Source organism: Lepisma saccharinum, chromosome 7, assembly GCF_977018435.1.
Source record: "Lepisma saccharinum chromosome 7, izLepSacc3.1, whole genome shotgun sequence".
Taxonomy (NCBI): Eukaryota; Metazoa; Arthropoda; class Insecta; order Zygentoma; family Lepismatidae; genus Lepisma; species Lepisma saccharinum.
The window spans coordinates 58,532,376-58,555,055 of record NC_139235.1 but is presented as its reverse complement, the minus strand read 5'-3'; the positions used below and the strand labels follow the sequence as shown (position 1 = coordinate 58,555,055).

Here is a 22,680-nt window from a genome sequence, read left to right as displayed (position 1 = left end):
ATATAAATGTCCAAGATCAGTACAGAAACGAAACAATATGCAGCTTGGACCAAATGTAAATTGTGCAAGGGAAAAAGTTCTGGTTCTGTTACGGAACCCAACAGAACCAATTAGAATTTTTGAATTCCTGGACATTTAACAACCCTGTATGAGGTTCAAAACGGTACTTGTGTGCAGTGGCGCAGGAACATTTTTCATTTGGGGTGGGGGGGTAAAAAATTCAGCCTCCCATATATATAAACACACATACAACTGCAACTAGAAATACATTTCGGGGGTCCAACCAAGTGTTGAAATAATAACAATAATAATAATAAATAATTATAATTATAATAATTATATTTAATTAAATTAAAATATTAATTAAATATGTAAGTTATCTAGCTTACGTGTAGTTAAGATCGCCAAGATTCATAAAAACAACTGCCCTGGCAAGGAATTTAATGTCAAATAGAAAAAAATAATTGAATATTTATTTAATAAGAAACAAGGAGTTAAATCCAATTAACGAAAAGTAAAGTTTCTGATTAATATTTTATGGATATTATCATTAGTTGTGTGCATTATCTTCTGGAACCCTTCAAAGCTGTATGAGCCAAATTCCTTGCCTTCCAATAAGTTCAGCGGAAATAACCATCGATGATATAACAAATGCTAAACAATTATATTTTGATTATTTACTTTTACTTCTTGGTAAGTCTTTCGGGGGAGTGTCCGGACACCCTCCTAAATACATCCTTGATACTTAGGTATAATGTGAAGGCATGGGAAATATTCTATTTTAGAACAGCACACACGAATGTCCTATTATTTAATGCAAAACCAGATAACAATTCTGAAACATATAACGCTCCAGACTTCGTTCTGGGCTTATTCGAATTTAACGGAACGGAAAATCAGGAGTTTGAAATATGAAAATTGCGAACAAAGATACATTATTCATTTTAATGCAGGTTGAGATTAAAGGGGGTGAGAAGGATCTTGAGCCACCCCAACCAGGAATAATCACCTCCCACCCACTGGATATAGAAACCACATTATTGAATATACCATACTTATAGAGTTCCAGTTCGGTTCATTCTAATTTTAAATTCCCATAGCTACGCATAAAAATATCTTTAAACAATTTATGGCAGATGTGTACCACATCCAATGTCTTTTAGAAGCCATTTATTTGGTATTTACTCAAACATATGTAGGGCGTTGTATTAAAAAAAGAAAAAAAACTGAGTTGAGATGGTTCCCAATCAACTCGTAAGAAGTCTAAATTTGAAATATTTGTGAAAAATTTGACAAAGCATTTGTTATATAATTAGCTGTACCTAATGACACTCTTCAAGAACTGAAAGTACTATCATTAGTCATTACATATACAATACCGAAATCTTTCAGATGTCAGAGGAAGCAAGGAAAGACATATGCTCAAAAGGTTTTAGTTTTTCTTTCGTTTCAATCTTTGGTGGACAATATGAAGAACCACCCAAGGTTTATTTTCATATGTAGTAGTATTAAATGCAGATACATGCGTGTGTTTTAGGGTGACATGTCAATTTCTTGTTTATGTGAAAAGGTAAACTTTAATGTAAGCAAAAGCATGTGAGTGTCACAGTTAAACATTTTCGCATCTACAAAGAAAATCCAAAACACATTCCCACATCGCCGGCCTCCGTGGCGGAGGTGTTGGCATAGCGCTTTCCTTTGATGCCAGAGGTCCCAGGTTGGGCATGTGAGTGTTCATCAATTTCATGATATCATCACCCATCCTCATCTTTGCGATTAGCCAAAAGTGGCAGAAATGCGAAGTAAAATAAACCAAATAAATCAATCAAACATTCCCATCTCACTCAAAGACCTTGTGAATCCAATCTAAAATATACCAATAGAACCTGCAGCGAGTTTAATTCGTGCATTCATCTGACTAATGTAATTTTATTACAGATTGACTTTAGGGTTTGACTTAAAATGGTGTTGTGTGTGTTGCATTCAATACCAAAATTAATTTTAAGCAATTAATGTCCAATTATAAGTATACCTAATACATAGGTAAAAATAATCCCCCCCCCCTCTGATAATATCGCAAATTGCACCCTGTTTAAATGTCTAGGAAAAATTTCATTTCACCTAGGAATGATATCGCGATGCGATGAGTTGAGAATTGTCACAGTCTCATCTCGTCTCTGGTGTGGCGAGGTCTGCCTCGTTCTTGTTTGTGTTTATTTTTGTTTCGGTTTCCAATCAGGAGTTATTAAAACTTATTCTAGATTCATTTCATGCTCAGATAGGCTAATCGGGACTCTATTTTCAAAATCTCTTAATATATAGGTTTAAGTATAGTTTTCCGAACACCCCCTTACAAAGTTATGAAAAATATGGGTGAGGTACAGCAGTAGATTGTACCCCCAAGTTGGTCTGTAGTGTCTCCTCTCATTCGTGTAAGTATATTGTTTTGGAAAATTCCATTTTAAATATTCAAAAGGAAATGGGATCAATCATATACTCTTCTCATGAAGATTTGTATCTTAACTTCGAATCAACGTGATAATTTCTTTAGAAAAGTGTACCCCCCTTACGCAAAGGAGCATTTGTCTGCAGCTTGATTTTCTGAGAGCAAATCTGATTCCATCGTTCCACACACATATTAAACAATTTTCATCTCCTTAAAGAGGTTTCCAAGAACTTAGGTCAATGAACTAACTACATAGTAGCAACCACAATGTAGAAGAATAAGTTTAGAATGGTTTGAATTTCTGTGGTAAGAAAGATAATGTTTATAAGTTATAAACAATATACACTTTTTTATTTGGTGAACTGAAAATAGGTTATTTTAACAGTAGCACCTTGCGTCTGCTGTCAAATTACCAACGGGGGGTACAAGGGGTACAACTCGATTTATGGATTTATGGGGGTGCAGTACCCCCTTCAAAAATTTAGGGGGTACAAACCCCTGTACACCCCCGTTCCTGTACCACTGCTTGTGTGTTGCCTGATATAATGGGTTGCTTAAGTTTGCAGAATAAATGTTAGTACACATTTGAAGTACACTTATATTTCCAATGTCATTTATATCAGATTAGGAGTTATGTACTCATGTACATTATATTTTACCACAATTTTACTATTAAAAAAAAGGGTTGTATTTGCTCAAGTACCCTGCCTATAATTTAGAACAATTCAGATATTTGTTTTTTGGCAAGCATTTAAGTGCTTAATAAAAGAAAGGGATATAAAAATGCACAATGAAGAACTTTTCTTATGCGCATGAGAATAAACTGCCAGGTAAAATTAAAAATGATCTCTCACCTTTGTGAAGCAGATTCCTGTGCGTCACTCTCCTGGTAAGTTTCAATGATCTCTTGCTTAACGTTCACCTGCTCAATCTCCTGCGACTTAACTGGAAAGATTGACACTTCACTCGTACGAACAGGTGCAGAGCTTGTGGAAGGGAAGGAGTCCTGGACAGCATTATTGGTTTCTGTGCGATCTATCACATTATCCGTCGACACATTTTCACTTGGAGAATGAACATCGCTTGCAGCACACTGAACAGGTAGAATTTCAGTCTCTCTTTGGATCGGAAGCTTTACAATCTGTGTGTTTGTGTTTGGTATTTGAATGATTTCAGTCTCCGCGTTGGGAATTGAAGGAACTTCACTTTGTACACTTGTTCCCTGAACTGGCTCAGGTCGGCTGTCAATTACTTCGGCTGGAACCTTAGACCTCAACTCTGTCCTTTTCACCCTGTGTGGCCTTCTCTTAACACATTCCACAATTTCAAGCTCACTCTCACTATTTCGTCTCTGAAAAGAAAAACAGAAGATTGATCATCAATTAACTAATCTTCTCAACTGTAATCACTGATTAGTAATTCAATTGCTGATTTTCTAGAACCACTAAAAATTCCAAGCACAAAGTAGAGGTGGTGGGCATTGCAACTGTAACACCGGTGATTATAGAACACACCACCTGTTCGTCATGCACAGTGTACAGAGTATACGAGCACGTAGGTGTGTGTCTGCCAATCACATTGGCACAGTAGTAGCTGGACTGCACACCGAACATTCAGTTTTGCGCAGTAGAAGGGGGGAGACACATCAGAGTTCCAAATAGGGCAAATTGTTGGTGTTCGTCTCACCAGTGCATGAGTAACACTGCAAATATTTGTAGGATATCAAGAACCACACTATGAAGGGTCATGGCAGCATACCAGAATGAAGGAACATACCACATCCAGGAGGAGTAACTGTGGAAGCTGTCTGACAGGGACATCAGGGCTTTGGAGGATTGTGTCCAAGAAGTGTAAAACCACTGCTGCAAAAGTCGTTGCCTTGTAATCAAGGGAACCTGGGTTAGATACCCGGTGGAGATGCACAGTAGTTCGGATCCCACTTTAAACTGTAGGTCCAGTCCCAATTAGCCTTACTGTGCACAAAGTGGACTTAAAACACCAAATCGATCAATCAAACACTGTTGCAAAAGTCACCACATAATTCAATACACACTTGACTCAAGCCGTTTCCACCAAAACTATCCGTCAAGAACTTCATAAGGCCAACAGCCATGGCAGGGTTGCATACCGAAACCCTTGGTCACCAGCACCAATGCCAAAAAGCAGGTTGGCAGGTGCCAGCAGTGCAAAATCATGGACGTTAGACAACCTGAAATGTGTAGTGTTCTCGGACGAGTCCACCTTCTCGAAGAGTTTATATGAGAAGTCCATCAGCATACCAACCAGCCTGCTTAGTACCCAGAGTGAAACATAGGAGTGGATCCATGATTGTGTGGGGTGCAATATAGTGGCAGTTTTTGGGACCACTGATTGCTCTAGAGGGGCATGTCAATACCAAGGGCTGCAGAGCAATTCTGGATGACCATCTGCATCCTATGGTACAAATATTGTTCCTGGACGGTAGTGCAGTGTTCTGGGATTATAACACACTGATACACACTGCTAAACAGGTCACAGAGTGGTTCGATGAGCGTGACCATGAGGTTGAACATCTGCCATGGACTGCCCAGTCACCGGACCTGAACATTATTAAGCCCTTATGGGTTTTTTGGAGGATTGTGTGCGCTGACGTTTCCCTCCACCAACAACATATCGTGAACTCAACGGTGTGCTTTAGGAGGAATGGCTGCAAATCTCTGTCATCACAGTGCAGGATGGACCGATGGACGTCAATTGGTCCTTCCCCAGACATGTTGCTGCTGTACTGGCCACCAAAGGCAGCCGAACACCATACTAATAAAGATTAGTGTCTGCACTTCAGGTGTTTCAGTTTCACTGTCCACCACCTGTACATATACTCAATACTGTTCATTATTGCTGTTTAAGCTCTTCCTGAGCAACCTCAGTTGCGAAGTAAAAGCTGTAAAGGTAACATCACTCTCCCGTTACAACGTTGCCAAGCATACATGTTTTTGTCAGTTGTTTTTATTAGCTTCTTTGTACAGTGTTTGGGTGTTTTGTGTACTAATTTTCCATGCTTTGTGTATTATTGTACAACTTTTATCCAGTAACGGAGCTGATCAACTCTCTCTTCCTCGTTTTACAGTACGTTTGGTAACATACTGTGTATCTGATGCTCATTTGTTTCATCTTGCCAGCAACTTTTGGTGCCTTGTGACTCGAAAATGCCTGATGTCAGTCGAAGAGAACTCAACTGACAGCTAATTCGTTGTTTCCCAGGTGCTAGTTGGAATTGCGATGTGTAGAGCTCCGAGAAAATGGAAGAAAATGTATGGAAAACAAACAAAGAACACTGACACAGCACTCAGAGAAATGGAATCACTCTCTCTACTACAGAGGAACAGAGGGTCAATGTGACAATGTGGAACTGTGTTCACGATATCCAAAAATATACTGATAAAAATGTTACAGTTTTTTTTCCCATCAATGAAAATACGCAACCAGAGAATACGAGGCAACCTCACATGCCTCCTTGCAGCAACAGTATACAGGGTAGAAGAAATTAGAAGAAACAGGACTAGCAAAACATGATACAGCTGGCATAGTCCATATCAATTCAGGCAGGCAAAGAAAAAAATCTTACCTTCATAGTCTCAGATTTTATTGAATTAAACATATGTTAAAATTCAGAACAAAGTAAGAAACCCATATTTTTTTGTTTTATCCAAAAAAAAATCCTGACCCGAGATACAGGCTGCCAAAGATGGCACCTCGGGCGTTGTTTCTTACGTGCAATTTTTGGCAAAATATTAAAATGCTCTTATCTCTGAAACGATTCAAGATATTTTGTTCAAGTTTTTTTTATTTGAAAGAGAATAATTTTCTGATTAAAATGATAACCTCCAATTGGAAATATGTGTCCAAGTTCTCTTGCTGTAGTCTTCTGAATTTCTTTTTGAAAAATCAAAAATATATTTTTTTCTTAAAAAATGCCAATCCCAAAAATTTTTATTTTTTTACTGTTGATCAGTACTATACAGTACTACATTAACTGAAAAGGAGAACTTCCACTTCTGAGTTTAACAGGTTTTATAAACAATTGAAAATTTTGCCATACATTAAACCAGTTTCCATTACCACATTCTCACATATTGGTCTCATGAAATCAAAATCTAGTCTTATTTGGCATGGCATTTTAATTCTTCATAAAGATAAGTAACAGACACAGCTTTCAAAACATATTAGAGCTTCCAAAATATATGTACAACTTCCAAAACAGGTTCCAAAGCATACCACTTCTGTGCACTCTGCTTAGAACTGAAATTAGCAATTCAATGAACTAAAAATTTCTTCAACTGCATCAGTATCTTCCTTTGATATTGAGTGATGCCATCCTGTTGATCCAATAGGAACTGGGGCACCCACAATCTTTAAAACATCGCAAATTGGAAGTGGCCACTGGCGGTGGTGTTGCTGCCTTGCAGTCAGTCCATGTGGTAGCATAAAGTTCACGACGATTTCACTTAACTCACAACTGATATCTATATCCTCTGCAATCCACCAGTCACAGTCATACACACAGGCCACAAACAACCCTCTTTGTAGGTTGTGAATCTGAATATTCTCCTGCCGTTTCTGAGATCTTGGTTGGACAAATGAAATTTCTTCTTTCTTGCTCTTTAAAGTTTGTGCAATATAGGTTTGCACATCACTGTGAGTCCAGACATGTGTCTTCTGAATTCCTTTCACAGGGGTAGTTTGGTTGGACCAGTCTTCTATTTTCTGCTGGCGAAATTCTTCAACTTCCTCTTTGGGCAACAGGATGAGGGCTGTTGATGTGTATGACTTCACCACTCTTGTAAAATCCTCGGCATTCTAAATTGCAGCTGTACTTGGGCTGGAAAGATTATGTTTTGTAGTGTGGTGCTTCAGCAGGCCTCCTACACAATCGCAAGACCCCTTCCCATGACCAGTAGCACTGTATACCCACTCCATTGGCACAAGCGACTTAGTCAATTCAAACAGTTGATAACGATTTTTGAAGTGACCAGGGGCACCATCAGAAATAATGATGATCTTTTCTGCCTGTGATTGCAGCTGTTGTTGAATTTTGCGTATTGCCAACAATGCATGTGCTGAGTCATGTCCTCTGTCATCACTTGTAACTGCAATACTTGTGGTCTCGTTTTGAAAATATGTGACTCCTGTAAAAATTGAAACTTGGTCATTACTCCAGTGATACCCTTGCACTTCTTGTGGCAGAATCACAAACCAGTTCTCAGCAAAATCACAGTGAAGCACTAAACATAGTTGTTCAGCCTCTACACATCTCTTCACTTCTGCAATGTGTTGTTGTTGCAATTTCTTCAGATGTTGGTGTGTTACTGCTTTCACTGTCCATTTCCCAAGTTCGTCAATGAAGGTATCAATGGCAACAGTTTTCTTAATGAGTTTATTTTTCTCCCATGTTGCATATGTAACTTCTGAAGAGTCATCTGCTATGTTTTCCAAACCAAGTGTCTGTAAGACAAGTCCTCCCTTTCCAGTGCAGTCACCACATTCCTGAAACAAACAGGTCTCTCACTCTACATCACAGACTACTAACGACTTTACACATCCACCAAGGTGTCATATGTCACGCCATCAAGCAAGTTCTTCAAAGGTACTAGACATCTCTAGGTGGATGTGGAACCACCCACTTAGGTCGTACTGCATAAAATTTTGATCTTCCAATGTGGAATACTGAATGTTCCTTCTTATATATGGTGAAAGTTTCTTTAATACTGCGGGTCATGTACGAGGGTCACTATTTATATTTTGAGCCTAACAATGAAAAAACAGGAATTTGGCATTGAAAACTGCTTTATTGTTTTTCGAAGTATTCTCCTTTATGGTCAATACACTTTTGCATTCTTTCGAACCATTTGTCAAAGCAGTTTTTCCAATCTTCTTGAGACACCTCCATAATATGGTTTTTGAACGCATCAACGGCGTCTTCCGCCGATGAAAATCGTTGTCCACGCAATTTTTTATTGACATTCGGGAACAAGAAGAAGTCATTGGGTGCCAAATCAGGACTACGTTCTACGTTCCTCTAAAGGCACAGTTGCCACATGACAAGTTTTCCCGAAAAAACAGGCGACCATTTGTTTCGATGTGCTTCGAGCACGAACAACTTTTGTTGGATTGGGTTCATTTTGAAACACCCATACAGTCGACTGCTGTTTACGTTCCGGCTCATATGCATATATCCATGATTCGTCACCTGTTACAATCTTATATACGTCTTTTGAAGCACCACAATTGTATTTATTGAGCATTTGTTTGCACCAATTGACGCGAGCATCTTTTTGAGTTCTTGTCAAATTGTGTGGGATCCAACGAGAACATACCTTTCTCACAGCTAAATGATCATGTAATATTTTATATATGTTGGTGGAACTAATGCCTATGGTTGCCTCAATCTCACAGTATGTCACATGACGATCTTGCAGTATTAGGTTTTGCACAGCATCAATGTTTTCTTGAACAACAACTGATTTTGGACAACCTTCGCGAATCTCGTCGGTGAGCGAATGGCGGCCACGATTAAATTCGTTATACCAGCGTTTCACAGTGGCAAAGGATGGGGCTTCATTGCCAAATGTGGAAGTAAGTTGATCGATGCACTCTTGTCTTGATAATCCACATCGAAAATCGTAAAAAATCATCGCACGAAAATGTTCACAAGTTAATTCCATTTCATTGTTGTCGCGCAATCTCCAAGGCAACATAAACAACACAAATCAAGCTATTGACAAAACATTTGAAGTACGTTATGGTCAACAATGCCAGACGATTTGTTGCAAACGTCAAATCGCGCCTAACTTCAATCAGTGTTGCCAAGGCTCAAAATATAAATAGTGGCCCTCGTATCTTTTCACTTTCACCACTTTTTCTCCTGCAACTATTATAAAGATAGTGTCTTTTTTGTTGGCACTCTGGCGAGAACAGTCCCATTTATCTTCCAGATAAAATGACTGTGCCATTTGAACATGTGCTTTATTCACAGGATGCCCATAATAGGGATCCGGTTTTCCAAACACTCGTTTTGCAGCCCTAACATTTCTTGTTTTGTCCACCATGTATTTTGTTGCAGATGGAATGTGGTGTAAAATTTGTACCTTAGATAGGGTACACTGGGATAATTGTTAGAACTTGCACCTATTCATTGTAGGATTCACATGATTCAACAGCTGAATTCGTACCATACCCTGTTCGATTAAGAAATATTGACCCTGGCAGACCTTGTCAGCTCCTGCTCAGAAATGTGTTGGGTAAGCCTTTCACAGGAAATGGTAAGAACACTGGCCTTTGGCAAGAGGTGACGAGAGGCCAAGCGAGGGTTTAAATAGGTGCGCATGAGAGCGACACGAGGTCTTTTAATCTGGAATCATCTTAGAAGCAGGAGCTACTGGTCTTATTTCTAAACCGAACAGGGTAAGCTAGTCTACACCCCATTCTGCCATTCGCATTGCTCACTTCAGTCTAAAATGAATCATGAGTCTATTTTAATGATAAGTTAGATATTTGTACCTGCCCGTTCAGGGCTGTCTCTACCATCAACTAGTACTAATCGGGAGGGGCAAGTTACATCCCTACAACGCTACGAATTGATGTTGATGGAATTTCTACTTTGAATAGTTTGGTCAGTTTTGTTTTGGTGTATTCACCCATAGGTTCAGTAATTTCTCTGCGCTTCCTTGGTGCATACAGCTTACGACTTGACTTCACTGACCATTGTTTCTTAACACCAATCTCTATAGCTGACTGATTCAGGGAATCTAATTCTTCTTCTGTAGTTACAAATTCTTCATCATCTACACCATGATGTCTTCTTCTTGTTCAGTTAGTGTCATTGTTGATATTCTGTCCAAGCATCTACACATTCCACACTACACTTCCACATTGTTCCAGAAGACCTTTAATAATTTGGAACGTTCAATGTAAAGAAAATCCAGAAGAATAAAAACATTTCACCAGTTCCAACTTTGTTTAATTGATCATTTTTATTCCATCACATTGAGCACATTGGTCTGAGTGGATTTTTTAAAAAAAAACATTATGTAAAATTCCAGAACCAAAGTGGTGTGTTATCATTTTCAGGATATGTAGTACCCTTAGATATACAACTGCTGTAAAATTCTCAGAATTTTTGAGATTGGTGTTTTTGAGACAAAAAAGTTTAAAAAAAAAAAGAAACTGCAATAAAGAAATTAGCCACAGAAATTAAAACATGAACATTGTTTATAAAACCTGTTAAATTCAAAAGTGGAAGTTCCCCTTTTCAGGGAATGTATACTGTATGGTACTGATCAACAGTTAAAAAAATCAAATTTTTTCAGATTGGCATTTTTGAAAAAAAATAATATTTTTTTATTTTCGAAAAAAAAATCAGAAGGCTACAGCAAGAGAACTTATACAAATATTTACAAACAACGGTTATCATTTAAATCAGAAAATTATTCTCTTTCAAATAAAAAAAAACAGCAACAAAATATCTTGAACCATTCCAGACATAAAGCATTTTAATATTTTGCCGAAAATCGCACGTGAGAAATGATGCCTAAGGCACCATCTTTGGCAGCCTGTATCGCGGGCCAGGAATTTTTTTCTTGAATTTTAACATATGTTTAATTCAATAACATCTGAGATTATGAAGGTAACCCTCCTGCCTGAATTGATATGGACTATGCCAGCTGTAATAATGGTACGAGGGGTGTTTGATAATGATTTACACTTCTGAGTGCCCTGCATCCCATGGTTGACCATTGGGCTTGCCATGGCAGTCACAGGTAGTTAGTACCTTGGTCTCTCACCTGATATCAGGCACTCAGCAGAAGTAGGCTAATCCACCTAGGCACTGTTGCCAAATCTGATGTGCATAAAAGAGCCAAATTTCACCTTATATGGAGCTAAAGTTGACTTCTAAGGAGCTAGATTTATGAAGGCTGAATAAAGTGCCTCCTAAGATAATTTTAGTTGTCAAAGGAGCGGGGGCACTGCTATTGCCATTAACTTTAAAGTGATGGCAATTTATTCTCAGATTGAATTGTTTTAACTCCACTTTATGCACAAAAAGCCAAATTTACTCTTAGTTTTTACCATCCAGATCTGGCGGCGTCACCCTTCTCAATAATCTACCAATGGTCGTATGAAATCTAAAACAAAGGATTCCCAGATAACAATATAATGTCATCTTCACGTCAGCCATGGAGCTATAAAAAGTAGCTGGGGAGGTAAGAGGGGGTGGGGAGAAGCAGCCAATGCAACATTATAATGTCACAAGTGAAAAGTTGGTCTACGTGGGCTGGGGCCAGTGATGGCATTATAGTGAGGTGGGGGGAGGGGGTGAACTCCACAGTTCATAGCCAAATAAGTGAAGAGAGCTAAGTTTCACTTTCAATATTCCTTTATTGAAAGGCGAGGTTCAGGCTGCGGCTTTTCTGCCACCCAACCGCAATGGATTGATATACATACTAAATACAAACTACATACTAAATACCAGTGCTCGAAAAATCTTCTTCAGAGCTAGGTGCTAGCTCTGAAAATCACGCACCAGGAAACCACCTACTATACCGCGTTTGTTACAACCTGTCCCGGTTCCCGCGCTAGTTGCTCCCTGGCTTTTCTCGGTGCTGGGGAAAGTAAAAGTCAGGCAGCCAATTAAAATACGCCACGTGGCAACAGCGTCTACGTAAGCGCCTCTCTTCTGGCTTCCATTCGCTCCTCGCTGCCCAGCAGACGATTTTTTCCTCGTTTCTCATTGGCACCGAAACTGTCGAGCGCTCCCTAGCGCAGGAAAGGGGACAGGTTGTAACAAACGTGGTATAGCAATTGTGCATACTATAAGCAGCTGAGCCAGCCCATGTGGCGAAGTGGTTAGCACACGACACTGGGGATCACGGGTTCGAATCCCAGCCTGGGAATGGAAGTTTGTGATGTCTATTCATCAATTTCATCACTCATCCCCATCTTCGCAAATTAGCCAAAAGTGGCAAAAAAAGCGAAGTAAAATAGAGCAAATCAATCTATAAGAAGCTGAGAATCACCGTATTCAAGACAACGCTAAATCATGTGAGAAAAATGGGAAATGTGGGGTTGGGGGACAAAGAGTAAAATTGTTACTGATTCTATGGAACGTTCACAACGTTGATAAAAAAAACACATTTGCTAACTTACGCTGTACGAAAATTTGAACTTACAAGCTTCAAAATTTCGTACATGCAAACTTAATAAACGGCAATATTACAGCAAAAGATCACAGTCGCCAGGTTGAAATTTTTAGATGCCATGGCGACCTAGCGGCCCTGCTAAATACATACATGTTTTTTCAAATAAAGCCAAAACAAAGAAACAAAGAAGACACAAAAGGAACAAATACAAAAAGGAAAAAGATTGAAAACAAATACACAAAGGATACACAAACTAATACACACAATTGTGCTTGGTATGATATAGTTAAGACTAATACAAATTTATATTATGTGTAAAAACATATAAATATTGTTAATGTACAAGAAAGGACAAAATATAGTGAAGGGTTGGCAACATGTAAGGGGGAAAATAAAGAACCAAAATGAGAATACTTGTTTTTAGGAAGTTGGTTCAGAATTCAGATCTACTAATTGTGAGTGCTGGAACACAGATATTGTTCATTTAACAATAGATTTTTGAGTTTGCAGCTGAATACGTAAAATATGACTCAAAAAGCACTAGCATGTGCTTTGGAAGCTCAAGTTTTGATTTTCCCCTTGTTTTATAATAATGTATATTTCCCTTCTGAATTTTAATTTGTGGAATAGGTTTTTAGGTGTTTTTGTTTGTAAAAGTTGGCAACATTGGTGCCCAGGGAACAGAGGTGGTCATTTTCGTTCAACCTCCCTCACCCTCACCCTCACGGCTCAGCTTCGCCCTCACCCTCACATGCCCTCACCCTCACGACTCACCAGTCGCCCTCACCCTCACACGCCCTCACCCTCATGGCTCAGCTTCGCCCTCACCCTCACACGCCCTCACCCTCACGATTTGCCTTTCGACCTCACCCTCACACGCCCTCACCCTCACGACTCACAGTTCACCCTCACCCTCACGACTCACCAGTCGCCCTCACCCTCACGATTTGCCTTTTGCCCTCACCCTCACACGCCCTCGCCCTCACGACTCGCCTTTCGCCCTCACCCTCACACGCCCTCACCCTCACGACTTGCCTCTCGCCCTCGCCCTCACACGCCCTCACCCTCACGGCTCACAGGTCGCCCTCACCCTCACACGCCCTCACCCTCACGGCTCGGCTTCGTCCTCACCCTCACATGCCCTCACCCTCACACGCCCTCACCCTCACACACCCTCACCCTCACAACTCTGCTTTTGCCCTCACCCTCACACGCCCTCACCCTCACGGATCGATCTCGCCCTCACCCTCACACACCCTCACCCTCACAAGTCTTCGGAGGGTGAGGGTGAGGTCTGCCCTCATGAGGGTTGCCCTCCGTAGAGAGTTAGCGATGTTTGAAGAAATAACTGGTTCCTTTACCACGTGCATTTCATACATTGAAATGACACGAAATTGTTAACTCATTCATGTGAAGGAAGTTAATAATAATGATAATAATAATAAATTTTCTTTATTAAGCAAGAAGGTTTAACAATGAGTATCATTTTGGACTAAGATTATTTGAGTTATACGTTGTCACAAAAATCGTGTCATACGAGTATACAGTATTGTGGATGGGCCCTTGGGTGGGCCACTGACAGTAGCGTTCACTTTATAAACACCTTATCATTGGAAGATGCAACTGCTCTGTCTTTATTTCTTGTTGTTTATCACACTATAACAATGATAATATACAAGCAGCTGAGTTGTATCACTTCATTCTCTGCCCAGAGATGTTGGACTTGATCTCACTACGTCACAATTACCGGAATTCCATAGATGAGAAAGACTTGCCCCGCAGGCGTTCAAAGCCCCTACCCCCACCCTCTTGTCTGCAAGGACAGTTTGGATTTGAAAAACAACATTCCATTCACTGATCTTCTTGGAAACCGTGATGGAAATCTGCACCGCGAACAGGAGTATTTAGAGTAGCTTGAAGTCATCTTGGAAATGGAAATATGTTCACTAAATTGAAGGTAGAAGCTTTTAAAAGGGGGAAATATATTGACGGGGCATAAATTTTGTGATTATGAAGACAGAACAATCAAAGTACAATAGTACTGTGCTACAATTTTGAATATGTCAGTCAATTTCAAAAATTATTTTTCATTGATTCGTGAATCGCTGATTGTATCGTGTCGTGGTTAAATAAACTTTCCTTTGTCAAACAGACTAGTGCCCACGCTGTCGTTTTGGCAGTGGCGCAACTACAGGGGAGCAGGGAGGCATTGCCCCCTAAAGCTTCGACGGAAGTAAATTCTAGGGGGGCAAACGTTGACGGCCAAGGGCATTTCCAGGGGGTACATAGGAGCAATTGCCCCCCTTGATTTCAAATTTTGTGCAAATAAAATACATTTCGTAAAATTTTCTTGCTCGCTTCGCTCGGACTGCTTGCTTTACTCAATCTCGTCAAGTTCAGAGCCGTAGTTAGGGGGCGGCGGGAGTCGGCCATGGACGCCGAGCGATCTAAATTAAAAAAGCTATAAAAGAGAGAATGCCAAGGCGCCCCGTGAAATTATTTGCGCCATATTAAATCAATATTCTTTTCAGTTTGGAAAAATTGGATCTAAATATTTTCTTATACGCTTTGCTCGCAATATAATTGTTTTCTATAATGTAATATATTTAGGCAATATACATCTGTTGTACATATATGTATTGAATAAATTTTGAATTTGTACACAATTTAGTGGCAGCATGTTGCATATGTATTTTATGTCGCTCCATATTGCATATGTGTAAAACATATGATGTACATGAAAGTTATACATGTCATGTGTACGAAAAGAATTATAATCGGAATGCATTTATCGTGCATTTTCTGCCATTCAAAAAAAACAGTTTGTGTGCTTGTTTTCCATTATTAGCTAATGTGAAATTGAAAGTGTTGAAAAAATATTTCAAATCGTTTGACCAAACAAATGCTTTAGCACCGACTTCTACCCCTTTTTTTGCGTAATTTAAGAGGATAATAACGTTTTTGATGCTGCTGCTGCTGCTACTACTACTACTACTAATAATAATAATAATAATAATAATAATAATAACAATAATGTCATTTTTACTACTACTACTACTACTACTACTACTACTATTGGTACTTTTACCCTGGTACAGTGGGATCCATAAGTATTACCAAGCAAATTGTCCATCACAACATTTACTCCCTTTGTTTTATGCAATGAGAGCTTCACAAACTGACAAAAAAAAACACCAAGCAATCTGCTTACAACCTCTGAACCAGTATACATAAAAAATCAGTCCTTAAAAATACGTAACATTAAGATAAAAACCAACGAAAATAGTCATGGACAATTTGCTGAGCAATACTTGTGGATCCCACTGTACTTGCCCCGCCCCGACAAAAATTCGTTGTTGCACCCTCTGCGTTTTGGAATCCAAGGATTCCACTTCTAGCTGGTGCACAATTTAGTACTTCTCCCATTGTAATTGTAGGTGCAGTACATATTAGCTTATTTGAGCATAAAATTTACGTCTAACAAACTACATCCCTTGATAACGAATATAAAATATTACTACCTTGTTGATGGGCAATGTACATTGCTTCTTTTTCTTCTTATTTTGAACCGGCCCCTGATGCGGAGTGGTTAGCACATCGCGTTACGACGCAAGGGGTCCCGGGTTCGACTGTCGGCTTGTGCATGGATGCTTGTGAATCACCATTCATTAATTTCATCATATCATCTCATCACGCATCCCCATCTTCGCAATTAGCCAAAATTGGCACAAAAGCGGAGTACAATAAAGCAAATCAATCAATCAATCAAATAGTATTTTGGTTTCTTCACGTTCCAATTATACTTCTCTAGAATAGCAACGATAAAGATACATGAATAAGGAATAGGCGAGGGAACATAAAGAAAAAAACATATCTGGGCACATGAAACTTTTCATTTCATGTTCTCTCCCCACAAAAATATTTCACTTCATTTTTTTTCGGAAGAAATCCGTCATAATACACGGTCAGTGTTTCGATTAATAAATAATCACATGGTTCCTTCCTGCGTTTAACAGAGTGGGTTATGGCAAAGATACTACGAATATCATATGCTACTGCTGCCTACACCACATGTAATTCGTCTCGATTTTAAGAGAACACAACGTTGCAATTACCAAACATTTACTTGAGTTTATTTTCTGTCAAGAAAATTTGTTGATTTAAACTCTACCAGGTAAATGGAAATCTGATCGTCATGATATAAATGCTGTTCTTTTACGAATGTGGTTACAGTAACGTCATTGTCAATAGGGGAAACAGTCGAGTACTCGCTTGCTCCTACCTGTTTGCATATGAGGCATCGATACTGAATGGGAATTATTAAATTATTTCTTTCCCATTCTCAATTCCTTTGTCTCTGTCTACATATATATACATAATGTGAACACTGAGAAATATTTGACGGCATATATTTCACAAGACCTGGGTAGTATCAGGGGATAGCAACAACAAGTACGGTAAATTTAAAAAACGAGGAACATAGATAAGAAGAGGAATAAAAAGGACTGATGTGGGATGAGAGGGCAATATGTTGTAAAATAATGTATGCAAATACACACACACACACACACACACACACACCATCACACACACACACACACACAAAGAAATGTAAGTGATACTCTAATTGAGGAAAATTTAATTAATTAATTGTCAAGTGCCAAAAAAACAATAGGGAAGTTAAAGAAATATACGATTGGCATGCAGACACTGCGATGTTTTGTTTGACAATGTCGAAAACATTGGCAGACTACTTTAAGAGTTCTATCTTTATTCATCACATCAATCAACAACTTCTAATATTTTTTACGCTTGCCAGATCTTATCCACGACATCTGACAAAAACCGAATATTTCGTAATCTTGGTTTACGACATAGTGGATACTTATGTTCTTTAGAACTAAACTTGGTACTGTTAGGCACACCAGGATCCGTTATTTTTTCTCCTCTTGTTACTTTGCTTTCCTCCCGTTTGACAGTGAATGTTTTTATGTTTTATGTATGCGTCACATATTTGGCCTCGAAACCACTGGAATATTGCTAAGTTCTCATTTTTATTTAAAACACAATCGATTTATGATAAAATTACATTACTTGATTATTAAGGGATAAATGTTGAGAAATATGCATGTGTGAAGACAATACAATAAAATTGGTAGTTATCATTCCATGGACATAATTGAAGGGAAATTGGAAAGATCAAACTCCACTTTTCAGTTTTTAAACCGAGCCCGGAAAACAGTAGATATTAATGTGTACGTGTATAATGTCTAACAATGAGGGTGCGGATTTAAAAGCACTAAAAAGCCCTCAAATAGACAGACAAATGGGCACAAAAATAAAAAAATAAGCACTTCAAAAAACACCCTAAAATCAAAAGACAGATTAATATTTATTTCCCACATGGGAAAAATATGTAATTTTATGTAATGGCCTTGTTTAAAACTATCAGCTGGTTACGTGATTTTCGGCTACTCGAAAACGTATCCGGGACAGGGTTTGTTTTTCTACCTATCACTTTAAAAAAAAAAAAAAAGAGGATAAGCAGTTCTCAAAGTGAGGGAGCATGGTTTCCCCGAGTTAGCAACATTTTCACAGATCATCCCACCCGCTGCCACACTGTCATCATTTCACCACGTTAAAGTTAAACTAGGTCGGTATTTTTGCTACAACCGTTTCTCATCTTCTTCTTCTAAGAGAACTACTCCGCGGCGGAGTAGTTAGCACTGCGCGCTACGATGGCACAGGTCTCGGATTGGAATCCTGGCCTGGATAGGTGTTCTTTGTGAGTGTCCCTTCTTCAGTTTTAAAGTATCATCACTAGCGTGCGGATTTTTGCTTATTTGCCTTCTTTATTCCTTTGCAGAAAACATAGGTTTTAATGTTTAAAGTTCGTTTCATGGTGTTTATAGTCCGAAAACGCATTTAGTGCGTATAAATGCCTATTTTGAGGGTTAGTGTCTATTTTGCTTAATCGTGCCTAAATATGCCTATTCTGCCTTTTTTGATAACTTCAGCTGGTTTTATGCATCTTTGGCTTTCCCTACATTGAAGAAGGTAAGCCATTGGTTACATTGAACTGACTGAAATATGGTATTCGCCAAATTTGAACCCACTACTTCCTTTTTTCCACCTGAAAGCCTCTAGTGTCAACCAGTACTCATCTGCTTTGTTGAGCGTGTGATAGGAGATAGGCAGTTATGTGTGGAGATATCGTGTTCATATGTTTAAAATGCCTAAGTACAAGGCAGCCAGAAGTGTATTAATCAAAAATGGATTGATGCAGAAGGTTGTTCTACGGCTGAAAACTTGATTTTTGTTATTTAGCGCCGCTTTTCTCCACGTTTGGCTAATCGCATCGATGAGGATGAGTGATATGATGAAACTGATGAAGAGACACTCAGAAGCAGTGGCGTGCACAAGGGGGGGGCTTAATGGGGGGTTATAACCCCCCTTTCGCCCAGTATTCCTAAAAAAAAGAACGTCAAAGGTAGGAAAATACGACAAAATGATGGCTGACTACCAAGAAAAAATATACATAACTCCTCCCTTTCGAAAATCCTGGGCACGACACTGCTCACAAGGAACACCCATGCACAGGCCGGGATTCCAACCCGGGACCCCTGAATTGTAGCCTTGATGTACTAACACCTCCGCCACCGAGGTAGTTCCCACACGGAAAAGTAATTTTCTGTCAAGCTTGTATGAAGCAGACATCTTTAACTGTTAAATTACTTCCAAATAAACAATTTCTTTCACATGGGAAATATCACATGTACCTAGGTACTACATATGTATAGTTTTATGTATTGCACTTGTTCAAAACTGAGCTGCTCACGTATAAATTTCCACTCCTCAGAAAATGTTTTTCTACCTCTCGTGTTGTTTGGGAACAAAGATAAATGGTGCACAATGCACACTGTGACGAGCCTTCAGCTTACATTACCTCAGTTCTAAATGTAACAATGCTATGTTATGTGACAAACTTCGTTTAGTGGCTTTGTGATGAATATGGAGAATTACACTAATAGCGTGTCTTGGCGCTAGTTGCGAGGATGCCATCCGCTCGTATGCCGACTCACTTCGAGCACGGACACCAAATCAAACGATATTATTTATTATAAAATGTTATGCGCATACACAGATGAACAGCTCATCTACTCGTTTTATTGTTTTATTGATTGAGTTTATTTTACTTCGCGTTTTGTGCCTCTTGGCTAATTTAAGATGGGGATGAGTGATGAAATGATGAAATTGATGAATGGACATTCACAAACAACCAAGCCCGACCGGGATTCGAACCCGGGACCCTTGGCGTCGCAGCGCAATGTGCTAACCACTCGGCCACCTCATCTACTCGTGCAAAAAGTGCAAGTAAAATACATTCAAATAAATAAATTAACCAGGTTGTGTTATCCTAGCTTCCCTGCAAATGATCATTTCATTCAAACTATTGTCAATAGTTCGTTAAACATATGTGCGCAATTAGTACAGTGGGTAACAGAAATTCATTTCTCCGGAGAAATTTTAATCGGAACATCCTTTAAAATATTTTTTTGTTAAAATGGTGCAAATCGTTTTTTCATCACTTCAGAACAATTATTCACGTAACAATCGTTAGCTCAAGTAATTTCTGCGAGAATCACTTGAACTGACGATTCTCTGAAATTTGTGAATTGTTAGCCCACTTTTATATGTAAACTGGAATGCTAATACAGTATGCATGTGCATTGGAAGTAAAAAATGCCTATTTTAATGTATTTTTATTTTGGTTGCCTATTTTAGAGCCCCTTTTTAAGTGCCTATTTGCATCATTTTGGTGCCTATTGCCTGCCTATTTCAGAGGTTTTTAGTGCCTATAAATCCGCACCCTAATCATCACACATCCTCATCTTCGCGATCACCCAAGAAAATTTAAGTAAAATAAACAAAATCAATCAATGGAAATTCGTACATTAGGCTAAAACTTAATGAAGAAAAATTCAGGCTTAGTTCTGCTCCGTCCAGTGTGTCCGATATTGAGCTACATGTGCAAGTTATACTTCTTGTAAATATATCTGCAAAAATATACCATTATATTAAATTTTAATTTCAAACTGTAAAATGCGAGAAATTTCTCAGTTTTCAAGTAAAATCATAATAATTGTATTTGCCACTTTTATTCTCACCATTTGTATCGTTGCCATTTTATCCGCTTGCCATTTTCAATTTGCCACTTTTTCCGTTGCCACTATTGCCTTTGCCATTTTTACGTAAATTCCACCAGTTTCATGCCCAATTGTTTGCAAGTTATGAAAAAAAATTGCACCCTTAAAATAAATTGTGGATGTTCCCAATAAAATGTATCTGAAGAAATGAACTTGCGTTACTCATTGCGCTGATTACGCACATTACACTAATACCTGAGCTGTTAATTTGTATGGCATTACATTTTAGAATAAATAGCATCGTTTGACTTATGCAACACAAAGGCACTACACTAAGTTTTTCACATAACTTATAACTTAGCATTGTTTCATTCAGAACTGAGGCAATGTAAGAGGGTTCATCTCGGTGTGCATTGTTCACCATTTATTCTTGTTTCCTAAGAACGCGATAGGTAGAAATACATTTTCAGAGGAGCCTAAAATCACGTACAGAGAACTTGAGTTTTGAACAAGGATATTTTGTAAAACTATATAGGTACGTACGTGTATGTGGGATAGAATATTAATTTGTATAGTAATTTAACACAAGTTTGACAGAAAATTACTTTTCTGTCAGTGGGGCCGATCTCCGTGGGGAAGTGGATAGCACAGCAGGGGTTCCAGGTTCGAATCCTGGCCTGGGCATGGATGTTCTTTGCGAGTGTTCCTTCATAAATGTCATCATGTCATCCCTCATCCGAATCCTCGCGATTAGCCAAAAGTGGAAGAAAAGCGATGCTGAATAACAAAAATCAAATTTTCCGTCGGTGGTTAAACAAACTTTTGCAGAAATCCATTTTTAAATCAATACACATCTGGCAGTCTTGTGCTTTTGGCATTTTTAAACATATGAACATGATATCTCCACAGATAACTGTCTACTTCCTTTCACACACACACACACACAACAAAGCAAATGGGTACGGATTGACTGCTACAAGATTTCAGGTGGAAAAAAGAAAGGGTAGTTAGGCGGTAGGTGTCGTTATGTCCACGGTGATGACTGATGAGTCACCAACAGGTTGTCCAGTTTGCTTACCCCGATTGAGGCTTTCAGTCAGTTCAACGTCAACGAAGGCTTACATTCACCATAGGGAAAGCCAAAGGCGCATAACAAAGCTGAAATAAGCAAAAATTGCAGAATAGGCATTTTAGGCACGATTAAACAAAATAGGTACTCAGCTAATAGGCATTTATAGGCAATACAAAAATGCGTTTTTGGACTAGAAACACCATGAAACGAATTAAAAATATTAAAGCCTATGTTTTATTACGAAAGAATGAAAAAGGCAAATCCGCAAAAAATCCACAAGCTATTGATAATATGTAAACATCTAAGTTGAGGGATCACTTCATCCTCTGCACAAATGTGTTGAACTTGATCTTACTACGTGACAATTACTGGAATTCCATGGAAAAGGAAGACTTGCCCCGCTGGTGTTCAAAGCTCCTACCTCCACCCCGTCCTTTGTTGTAAGAGGGACAGTTTCGATTTGAAGAAAGACATTGGAAACCATGATGGTAATCTCACAGAAGGAACAGGAGCATTTACTATAGCTTGGTGAATGAAGAGTTTTGAAGACAGAGTGGAAATGGAAATATAATGACGTATTGGGTGGAAGTTTTTGAAAAGAGAAAATTAATGACACAGAACAGCAATCAAAGTACAAGTACAATAGTACTGTGTTATAATTTTAAATATGTCAGTCAATTTCTACATTTATTTTCCATGGTTAATTGTATCGTGGGGTTCCCTTTGGTAACTCCCAGATAATGTAGTGCCCACGCTGTCGCTTTGAAATCCAAGGATCTCGGGAATCCACTACTAGCAGACACAATTTGCTTACCCCACTGGCGTACGCGGAGGAGGGGG

At 38.9% G+C, this 22,680-nt stretch overlaps 1 protein-coding gene across 1 annotated transcript in view; it reads right to left on the bottom strand.

Annotated features, from left to right (window-relative positions):
- LOC145989865 (uncharacterized) overlaps positions 1-22,680 on the bottom strand; it is an 84,687-nt gene that overhangs the window by 43,810 nt on the left and 18,197 nt on the right. Inside the window, exon 3 of the mRNA XM_083125330.1 lies at positions 3,301-3,797. Within this exon, the coding sequence (XP_082981456.1) occupies positions 3,301-3,797 (497 nt within the window). The remainder of the gene's footprint in view (positions 1-3,300; positions 3,798-22,680) is intronic.